Source organism: Bombus huntii, chromosome 1 (assembly GCF_024542735.1).
Source record: "Bombus huntii isolate Logan2020A chromosome 1, iyBomHunt1.1, whole genome shotgun sequence".
Classification (NCBI taxonomy): domain Eukaryota; kingdom Metazoa; phylum Arthropoda; class Insecta; order Hymenoptera; family Apidae; genus Bombus; species Bombus huntii.
In genome coordinates, this window is record NC_066238.1 from 25,397,639 (window position 1) to 25,409,883 (window position 12,245).

General features: G+C 30.7%; 1 protein-coding gene and 1 long non-coding RNA gene across 4 annotated transcripts in view; one reads left to right on the forward strand and one right to left on the reverse strand.

The window, feature by feature from the left end:
• The window catches only part of LOC126866904 (uncharacterized), a 168,348-nt gene that overhangs the window by 140,203 nt on the left and 15,900 nt on the right, over positions 1-12,245 (forward strand). The gene's annotated exons all lie outside the window — the stretch shown is intronic.
• Positions 1-12,245, reverse strand: part of LOC126866514 (tyrosine kinase receptor Cad96Ca) — a 75,003-nt gene that overhangs the window by 15,082 nt on the left and 47,676 nt on the right. For all 3 annotated transcript variants that reach the window (XM_050620195.1, XM_050620184.1, XM_050620175.1), the window contains one exon: positions 1,660-1,910. In XM_050620195.1, coding sequence (XP_050476152.1) covers positions 1,660-1,910 — 251 coding nt within the window. The remainder of the gene's footprint in view (positions 1-1,659; positions 1,911-12,245) is intronic.

The following is a 12,245-nucleotide window of genomic DNA, read 5'->3' on the forward strand; positions in this document are numbered from 1 at the left end:
TATTATTATCGTATTATTTATTATTCTATTTTATTCGATTCCACATAAAGAAATAAGTCGGAAATATAGACATTTTTTCATAGAACACTTTGTTTTTTAAAAAATTCTATTTGAAAGTTTATCAAGCACGCATGTATCAGATACATGTAATCTTAACTAAACATGTGCAACTTCTAATTTCTTTATAATAAAGCCTTAAACGAAAAAATTGTTTTCTATTTTCACGTGTAAAATAACTTGCTGCTGTTTACTTAGGCGACTCAATCGATAATTAGCCGTGGTGATAAATATTGAATAAATTTCCAAATTTGGATTTGTTGGAAAAAATTGTATTCGACTTATTTTTGTGCGTAGAACCCCTTGCCGATTTTGTCATAATTTTTAGGACACTCTGTATGAACGAAAAATCACTAGTAAAGAGGAAAATCAATGAGCACCTATTAGATAAACTCTAGTTGCATTAGGAAAATTGATTAATAAAGAATATAAATTTATAAAATAGACAAAAATAGTAATATAATAAAAATACAAAAATATAAACATGATAGTCAAATAAATTATTGATTTGTATAATTAGTCTCTGTTTTATCTCTCTTCCTCTGCTTAACACCACATAGATCTTAAAAAAGGTTAGTGATTTCAAACTTTTTATTGGAAATTAAATATTGTATTTATTATTATATATCTTTTTAATTTTAGTCTGGCATCTGTGTAGTTTGTTTCATAGCTAGCTGTAAATATTTCAAAAATAATACCGGCGGATATTTCTTATTCATTTTTTGAAGTTACGCTGAAGTTAAGTTCTTTATAGCTTTTAGACGATTTTCAATTTCAAGAAATAAAAAGATGTCGCGACAGCTGAAATCTGGGGAATAAGATTAGGGCATCACTACGATTTTTTTTGTAGTTAAAAGTCTATTGATTTTTAGGAATTATGCTGTTTAAAATATATATGATTTAAATACAATACAATATACTTTTGGATTTTTCCTGGTTAAATATTCTTATTGACGTAAAATAAATTTTATCCGTGTATACTGGCTATAATACATATATTACTAAGGACTCACGAAACATTAATTTTTCATCATTTGAGACTTTCTTTCATTTAATTCCAAATTTCTAAAAATTTGCAAAAAATCACCAAACACGGAATATATTAATTTTTTATTATCCAAACAGGTATAAAATTTGTTACAGAAACGGTACGTGCCAACATCTTCTACTTTTATATTTAAGCATTAATTAGATTATTTTTATCAATCAAATAGATTAATTAAATATTATTTGAAAAAATATTAAGAAATATTAATATTGTTTCATTCGTTATATTTCACCGACATTTAAAGCCGGTTAAGTCAGTTAAAGTCGAAAGCAAAAAGCGTTTTACAAACAAAATTACATTTTATCTACAAAATTACTGTATTTGTTATTCACGGGCAATGTTATTCTTTACCGAATTAAATCGCCAAATTTTCAATGACAACAAGAAAACACTATTTACGAATAATGATGTAAAATTTTATCCAATAATTAAACAATATTTACTTAGGATGAAATGGGCTGTTCATATATAAGAAAGCAGAGTAAAAGGGCCTAAAAATGGTAGTGTGTTTACAAACACGAAAATTATTAAGATGGATTAAAAGTGACACTCACTTTGCCTTTGAGCGTTTCATTAACGTAGATAATGCCGGTGCTATTGTCGATGAAGAAAGGAAGCGGCGGTTGCGGACTGTCATTTCCGTTGTAGTTGTGTCCAAGAGGTTCCAAGCCATAAGTTAGCTGATCTTGTTCGTTGTCTTCCGCACGGGCTCTAGTCACCACACTTCCTACTGGTTCTGTATCCAGAAGCACCAAATTTCGATCTATCCACATTACAGGAGGTGTGTTGTCGCTGAACTGACTTTCTACAATGCAAATTACCATAATTGCAAGGTGAGTGTTGTTCGTTTCTACCTATCGAACAATATCAGGATGGAATTGCATTAACACGTTTGAAACAGATAATATAGCATATTTGTATGTATGTCATACGATATCTCGCCGATGACATGCGATAACACATGTACCTCATGATGAATATTTTTAGTCAATTGTCAAACACCGGTCAGAAGAACAATGGTTGTAAAGATAAGATAGGTTTATGTTTCGAAGAGACTTTCAAGAACTATTATAAAGATTATTTATGATCTATATTACTTCAAACAATTTTTTTTATTTTGCTATATGTATAAATATATCTTTATATTATAGTAAAATTTGTATATCGTGTGTGTTTGTTTGTTCTGACTTACAAGTGTAAATAATGTTTATACCTATTATATACATTTTATATAATTTTCTCATTTTTGAAATAATTAAATTAATAAAATAATAACCTTTTGGGTGTTTATCTTTTAGAAATTTTCACTAAAACGTTATGTTACTCATACTACCTATATATAGTATGTCACATAGTCATCCGATATTAAAATTATTACGAACGCCCACTGACATACCGTGTATGTCATGATGTATTTTTAAATAAGAATTGTCTAAAATGTGATTTTTTTTTATTCCTACATTGATTAGTTTCGCCAATTTTTTACTATACATGCAAAAAAAGTTTTCGGTCATTGTAAAGAATTTAAGATGTTAAGATGAAATCCGTTAAATTAATTAAAGTATTGATTACGTATTTGTTACGAATTAATTGCTTGTAAGGGCAATGAAGCTCTTTTTTTATGGTTTTATAATAATCATATGAAAGCACTACTAAATGATACGATATGATACGAGAGCGCTATAGTGAACACAATGATGTACAAATACTTTTTGTAGCCGCTGTATTTTACATATTCTCTATTTTTAGTATATACGTCGGGTTAACATTAGAATTTAGGGCGCGTAACGATTCTTCGTTTGAATTAGCCATCGTTTTGCGGAGCAGAGATTATATTTACACGAATATACAAAACTTTTACAAAGTGTAATGAATATTGAGTTTAACGAATAATAAGTTTGACGAATAATAAGTTTAACGAATAATATGTTTTACAAATAATAAGTTTAACGAATAATAAGATTAAGGAATAATATGTTTTACAAATAATAAGTTTAACGAATAATAAGATTAAGGAATAATATGTTTTACGAATAATAAGTTTAACGAATAAATAGTTTGACGAATGATAAGTTTAACGACTAATAAGATTAACGAATAATATGTTTTTACGAATAATAAGTTTAATGAACGCTATTAATAATGTTCTTGGGTTCCAACGAATCCACGGCCAACGGGATAACTCTTTACTATGCGTATAATAATTTACGGCACAAAATACGATTGCTGAGACGCTCGGTATAAACTGCCCGATGTGTCACTCTCCAAGGCGATCGCACGAATAATAAACTGATGGAAATCTTCCTCGCTGTACGATTGCATTTGTTTGTTATACAGGGTGGTTGGTAATTGGTGGTACAAGCGGAAAGGGGGTGATTCTACGCGAAAAAAGAAGTCGAAAATATAGAATAAAATTTTTTTCTAATTTTTTTTTTTTTAATTTTTCCATCGAAACAACGATCTACAGTGAGATCCGTTGTAACGAGACGTGATAAAGTGCACGCGTACCGAGCGAAAATTCAAAGTCGATTTTCTCGAAAACAAAGCCTCAAACGAAAAATTGTTATTCTATATTTTTGACTTCTTTTTTCACGTAGAACCACCCCATTTCCGCTTGTACCACCATTTACCAACCACCCTGTATATATCGTATGAATTTAAATTAGTTGTTCTTTTTTAAAATCACAGCTGTAAATTAAAGAAAATCATTCTTTAAATTTGTACCAACGTATTATAAGTAGAAACAAAAACTATAGTAGAACATAGTATCTTAAAATATCAAGATGCAGTATTTCACTTACTAGTAATACATAAAGTGATATTAGTTAGGTTGTTAATTTATTTTTATGTTTGATCATTGATTATTGATTGAATGTAGTTATTAAAATCAAAATAAAACTGCATTAAGGTAGAATTCGTTGAATGAAATATTGATTACGTGTTAGATTGGTTGGAAAATTTAATGGTTAAGTTGTTGATTATTAAAGATAATTATATTTGATGTATATGAATTTGATTAATTTATATTGTACACATGTTTATAATATGATTACCTGAAAATAGGTTAACTTCGAAGTTAAAAGAGTTGAAAGTAGAAAACAAATGTATGTACACGGCGACAAAAATGACTTGTCACCAGCATCGTAACGTTATTCTCCAGATGGGTGAAGATCTACGGAAAAAAGTAACCGCGAAGGATATAGCCGAATAAGCATGATAAAATTGTCTCCAAAGCAATTTGATCTGGGTGCATATCATTCAATAGACCTCTCGAAGAAAACGCTTTCCGGAAAGTGTCAAGCTGCTATCCTTACAGTAACGGTAGTTATAGGGCAAAACACAATTTACAGTTTAAACTCCATTTCTTTTGCTCTACTTAATGAAAAATTATTAAAAAAGTCAGAGATGTTGTACACAGTGGCGTACATGTCTATAAATGTTTCCAAAATTTGTAGTTGAAAAATCGATTTTCTAGAGGTTCGGAAAATTGTATTTGTCTATATTATTGCCTTAGTTTTTGCTGTGACTATATTAATGTTTTTATAGTTTTAGTAGCTTAGATTATTAAATTATTCTCTTCAGATTTCTTAGAGAAGTGCATCAGAGTCAAAAACTCGTAAACCGATTTTTCCTAATTTTCCGTACATAACAGAGTGGCATATTCTCATAGTCGAGATACTTTATATATTAAACAGCCATTATACTTTACACAGTGTTTGTTACACTAGTTTATGCACAGTGTATACACATGTACACAGTTCCAAATATTTTCGAATGTATTAAATGATATAAAATTTTAACCATTTTTCTAATATCGACAAAAGCGTTCAATGTGCATTTATACATATCAGATATATGATATGTATCTTTTATTTTCGTAACTCTTATAGCGGTTTGGATGCACAATCCATTTCCCATCCAGAGGAATTTTTTATGTATGTACATCTTTCCTTCGAACTCGATTAGTTCGTACAGAACGAAATGGCTTTCCACTTGAGCTCTAATTAACTTCAGATTTACTGAACGATAATGAGAGAGAGCCGCGGGTGGTTTGAGAGATCGACCTTGATATGCATTCCTTCCTGGATTTCGAGTCCATATTGTCAAGTAGAGTGTAACCTTTCATTTTGCTGCAAGAGCCTGAAGTCTCGAGATTTTTCGTGCTTTTTCAACAGATATAACGATTCTAGTGATTGAAATATTCTCTCGAATTATCAGCTATAATACTCGTATTTTATGACAACTGGCCTTTTTAAAGGTTTTATGCTGTTATATCGCAGTAGGTCGTTTTTAAAATAAATTGCTAGCAAAAGCTAATTGGCGAATGTTGTTTTCAAAAGCTACTCACGTTTTACCTTCGTTCTCTCTTTCTTCCTTTTCTTCTTTTTTCGTGATTGGTACCTTTCACTTTGTTTCACGCGTTTACAGAAAATTCAGTGCAACTGCATGTACTGATTTAAAATATTTACACATATAAATATTAAACAAATATTTTTAAATATTTATTATTTATTTATTTTCATTTATTTATATACTATTATATATTATTATTACGTTATTATTTCTATTATTACATATATTATTTATATATCATTACTTTACATATTAGGTTGTCCGGAAAGTGTCTTTCTTTCGCAAACGTTTTTTTACAACAATGCACCTTCATACAAACGTGAAACCAAGTCTGTGAATTGCCGCGGTGTTTATCTCAACAGAACAAAATGGATCGTACGTAATTCGACAAAAACGAAAGAAACTTTCCGGGCAACTTAATACTATTATTTATTTCCATTTCTAAAATTATTCAAAATGAGAATAATTTACATTCATGTTTACATGTATTTAAATATATAAGTAAGAACATTCATAATTATAGTTTTCATAATAAACCATTCAATTCACTGTTGTGATAACATTCTTTATCTCTTTTATTTCTTTTTGTAAATACAATCTATTTCTTATTATCTATATGTATTTTATTGTTATAGCATTTCTTCATCTCAACTTCAGTATCAAATTTTTCTAGGAAATAAAGAACATCTTTGTTAAAAAATCAAAAACAAATTCCCCAAATTTGACATGATAATTTATATCAGAAAAACATAGTATGGAAAATTATGTTCGTATGAATAGAAGGAAAAGCTAAGATTTGTATGTTTCACTGCAAAATAAAAATATTTATTTCAGAATGTGTTCAGAATGTGCATCGTTAACCTCAATTTTGGAGGTGGCAAATGTATGATTTCTCTATATTTTTAAATACTTCTGTAGTAATTGATGTACATCTGTGTATGTTTTCTGATGTTGTGAGTGTATCATTATAGATTTTATTTTTTTAAGTATCAAGTAGCGTAAGTCCGACAATCGCGCTGGCCAACAAATTCTTGCATACGTCATATTCAACGATCGGCGAACATTCTGTTTATAAACATTAAGGACAATTATACGATGCATTGTTCCAATGAAATTGAGATTTCAACAAATCTTTCATGATTTCAGGATTTTCAAACATTTCATGATTTTCTCGTTGAAAGTCACGCGAAGGTCAACATATTGCACATCGTCCAATTTGTTTTTTTTATGAGTTATAAGACTGTTGTAACGAAAATATGTAGTCTCATTTAAAGGTACTTCGATGATCTTGAAATTTCGAAAAAGTAACCTTGAGAAAAATTTTTTTGCCTATCACTTTTGTCCCTTCGAATCGAATATTCTCTTCCTCTGATATCTCTTCCCATCGTAAAAAATAAGTGAGACATTTAAGATGGTCAAGTTAAATGAAATAACCTGTATATAGAAAAATTTCTAATAATAAATTACATAAAAACAGTTGCTCTACTCTTTGTTGCAAATGAATGAGAGTGCAATCAGATATGTAAACGAATCTCATTTTGCAGCTGAGAGGTAAAATTAATAAACTATGATATAATTAAACAGAAAAAAATAAAAACTGTCGCTTATTTATAAATTAAGTATATAGATTCAGTTACATATATTTTGAAATTGTAATACCATAAGTTGCAAGATTATTGCTTGCATCAATTAAACAATTATGTGACAAATATACATAAATATAGTGGTTCTTATTTAGAAAGAAATTACATAATACTCGTAATATGTTTCTTAATTACGAGACATTTTTTCGTAAATAGGATATTATAAAAGATTTGTTGCCAAAAAAATATTACAGACTTCGAAAAGCGCTAAAAAGTATGAAATAATTTTTATTTCATTTGTATTTTATCTACGCACATATGCAACAACGGTTAGACTACGCATTTAGTTACAAAACAGCATACTAAATAAATTGAAACTACACATTTATATATATATGTCGGAGATGTAGGGACATCGGGCCTTTCTTTTGGAATTTTGGGAAGATCCCCGATACTTTGGTCTAAACTATTTATTGTAGCTGTAATTAAATAATAGAACTTAGAAGTAGTAGTTGTGATACGATCTGATTATGTTTGCCCGAGATTTGCGACAGTGGGCTTGGGGTCAAGGTGACACAACTGGTCGCCAAACGTAGCCACGGTCACGGGATGAACGTTTTTATTTAACAGTAGAAGTACCAATATTGAAGGACACACGCTGTATTAACAAACAAGCCCCGGGCAGGAGCAATGACGGCTCTACGCGGGTCTGCCTAATAACGGCGCCTGGAATTTTGTCGATAACCCTGGTCAATATGCAATTGACAAATGCGATCGTATCAGTCTTTTATTCTTGTGATCACCTTGGAGAGTTTACACACATCGTCTTATCAGTCAGTCAGAAAGATACCGAGCGTCACAGCTAACGTCACTTTGTTTTTCAAAATATATTCTATTGAAGAAAGAGTTTTCCCCGTTGACCGTGGATTCGTTGTTGAATCTAAGTACATTGTCTTTACATTAAGAGTGTCTAATTACCACGATTAATTATTAAACCCTGTTAAACCAACACTTGTACATACAATTGTAAATATAATCTCCATTGAACAACTACGATGGCTTGTCCTAATGAAGATACGCAACGCGCCCCAAAGACTAACGCTAACCCGACATACCCGACATGTATATTATTCAAATTTCAACAAATGTACTTTAATTGCTTAACCCCTTAACCTACGATTTACGTTTGAGAATGCCCGTAATATTTATGTTTGACCCGATCATCGTACTACGGGCTATGCCCGTAGTTGTAGGTTAAGGAGTTAAATTATTATTATTATAATAAATAAATAATATTATTATAATACAAAATCACCAAGAACGTGTTTTAATAGTGGCCAAATTGAAAAACGTGGTTTGTATCCGTACGGATACAAATTACGCTCAATGTATTAATAGTGTACAGGATAATGCTATTACACATACAATAAGCTTGTTACTATTAATTTGAGATGCAATCATTACAATGACTAATGTTATACAATTAGAAATGGAATTGGACCATATATTAGTAATATTTTTAATTTTTCGCCGCCTCTCAAGAAGATTGCAATATAGTTAGTATGCTGTTTAGTAACTAAATGAGCAATCTAACCGTTGTTGCATATGTGCGTAGATAAAATACAAATAAAAGTAGAAATTATTTCATACGCTTTAGCGCTTTTCAAAGTCAGTAATATTTTTTTGGCAAAAAATCTTTTATTTCACATTTTCTAATAAAGCGATCAATATTACAGGACCAACGTAATATCGTTTTCATCGTCATTAGTAAGACGATAATTTATTTCTATCTATTTATTATTTATTCCAATTTTTAGTTCTCATTAATGAATAAATAATTGTATGGATTGCCCAGCCCCATATACGAATAAGCAGTAAACCTATACTGTGCCATCAATATTATACTTTGAACAGTGATGAGAATATATATAACTTATGTCGCAACGAAAGTAGAGTTATGCCCAAAAACGAATCCGCAGAACAATGTTTTCTGCGACGAAAACACGAGTTGAAGTCTATATTGAGAATCATCTCGATATCAGCTCAGCAACTGCAGAACGCTCATTGAGCGCACATAAATGAAATTGGTAAAGAACAAATTCCTTGCAATAACGCTAGTTAACGATGAGCAAATTGGAGAAATTTTGCAAATCGATTGATCGACTACCTAGAAGATGTAAATGGTTTCATTCTGAGAACTCAAACGAATCCTGAGTAATTAATGAACATACATAAAGATTGCATTTCTACAACGGTATAAATATAGAAAAATAGCTTATAAATATAAAAGAATGTTGTAACTAGACAGTGGAAGAACATACACTGTGAAATACAAAAGGAATCATTTTTATTGGTCAAACCATTCCAAAGAAATCGATGAACACACAGGAAATCGATTCACAAAATTATTAGTTTAAAAAAAAAAAAAAAACATAATTTACAATGATCAAATCGAAAAATTTTTTCTAGTACAACCAACGGGAGAACGCGTCCAACAAGATGCGAGAAGAATCATTCCGATTAGTCATACATACATAAAAAAAAGAGAAAAATGAAAAAAGTTCTGGAGTCGGTATAGAAATAACGTAATTTTAAGAAGACCTAATCGACTTGTAGCACTTAATTCAAAATAAATTGCTCCGTTGATACCAACTTAATTTGTTTGATTTTTTACAAGGCATATACTTTAATGAATTTTATATATATCTCCTTTCATTTATATTAGTATTCGCTTATATTTAAATTAGCTATATTTGTATGATTCTTATCTTATTTTATTGTTAATAATAATTGATAATAATAATTCTATAAAAAATATAACAATGATAAAAATTTAAAATAATTAAGAATGAAAAAAGAAGTCTATTAATGTAAAAAGTAATTAAGGAAATTTTACAATTGCTACTTTTTTTAAACTACGACACTTTTCCAAGAGTGTAAAAGCTCAACTTGATTTTAATAAGATCAGTTGCTGAGCTGTAAATAATAATCAATTAAAAAATATCTACTATACAGTATGCCTGTTAAGTATATACGCGCTATTACTTCCCCAAATGTTAAAAAAGTAAATAAATTTATATAAAATATATTTTTGGATCTTTAGTAGCAAAAAACATAACTAATCTCACTTATTTGAAATAACATATTTCAATTTCTCTGTAATTTCAAAAGATACGAAAATTGTTAAGAGTAACAAGAAAATGCAGTGATTCATTCTGTCTAACAAGATGATCAAAGCACAACATACAGAACAGTCGCATAACTCGGCATTACTTCATCGAATGTGTGTATAAATTTAAATCAATCCCTCACTCTTTGAACAACATACGATCTATTATCCCGGGTCAGGGCTCTCTCTTGGTTCAGAGCTGTCAATTGAAATCTCGAATCGCAAATAAGAGTAGCAATATACCGATACTCCGTGCAACGGGATCTTATGCTACCGAGAATCCTAGCACGATGAATGATCATTCGTTATATCGTAGCATCATGGTATCGAACGAAGGACGCTCGACCTCTTACACCAAAGGTTTAACAAATAACGTAATTTATGTGTTCGACGTTGTAAAATTAGCAGCAGTTTATTAGGAATTAAAAGAATCACAACTTTTATTCGATTAAGAGCAGCACGATGTTTGACTGCCAGAACTAAATTACGGATTTCTGTAAATTTGTGGGAAACTTAAAGGTCCATAAATATATATGCAAATACATATACAGGGTGGTTGTGTCACGACCCGCGCTGCGCACGCGCCGTAACGTAGATTAAAACTACCAATAGCGCGAGTGAGCGTTCCAATTTGAAATTTAAATAAATTTTAACAATTTGTATAGAAACCAAATTTGAGCCTCACAACCCCCACGGAATAACCCGTCATATGACGACCCCTCCACGGTAGACCTAAATATAAATAAGCGTAGCGACATAGAAGAAGAGAGATAATTCCTTAGTTCAGAGTAGTTAATTCCTCAGTTTTGTGTGATTAGTTCCTCAGTTCTTGGTGATTAATTCCTTGGTTCTTGGCGATCAGTTCCCCAATTCTTGGCAAGTAATTTCTTTGTTCATAGCGATTAATTCTCAATTCCTTTAGCTCTTAATTTCTCAGTTCCTTTGCCTTTCAATTCTTTAGTTCCTTAGCTTTTCAGCTCTTAGTTCCTCTAGCTCTTAGTTTTTGCTCTCAGTTCTTAAGTTCTTTAGTCCTTTAGTTCTTTAGTTCTTTGTTTCATTAGTTCCCAGTTCTTGTCAGTCTTGTTGATCGACGTGTTTGCATTTGTCAATTTGTAAATTATTGAAAATCTATCAAATTAAAATCTTGTAATTAATAAGAGTGAAAACGTATTGCGAACGATTGTAACTTCGAGTATTTGAAATTTCAACGACAATTCTGTCAATATCCAATTAGAATACAAATAAACATTTATTGTGAAGAATATTTGTCTAATAATATAATAGGATTAAGCGAACATTTATTTTCACCAACTTTAATCCTCTCCGGTGCCAGTACTCCTGCGCGTAGCAGGTTAGCCGAAACGTGGAGTTTAATTGCCAATCGCATTAAACGACAGACAACGCTACAATTTAATCTGAATTCAAAAATTAACGACAACACAACCAAAACGAGCCAAACAAAACGTAACAGTTGGTAACTGGTGGTACAAGCGCAAAGGAGGTGATTCTACGCGAAAAAAGAAGTCGAAAATATAGAATACAAATTTTTTTTAATTTAAAAAAATTTTTTTTTTCTTTTAATTTTTCCATCGAGACAACGATCTACAGTGAGATCCGTTATAACGAGACGTGATAAAGTGCACGCGTACCGAGCGAAAATTCAAAATCGATTTTCTCGAAAACAAAGCCTCAAACGACAAATTTTTATTCTATATTTTCGATTTCCTTTTTCGCGTAGAATCACCCCCCTTCCCGCTTGTACCACCAGTTACCAGCCAACCTGTATACAAGATATATCAGCTGAATGTCTTATTTAACGTTGCACAAAAAGATTTTTCATTAAGCATTTTTAGGCACAAATACCTCGTATAGAGAATAAAAGAAACTCTGATTTGTATATAAAAAGCTTCTTGTCACTATTACGCATATATTATTTGCGCGTATGCGTGTGTTTGATATCCATGACACTGTACTTATGACACCGCCGAATTAACTTTGGGCAATTGATCGATTGAGGAAGAGTAGTGGCTGAATA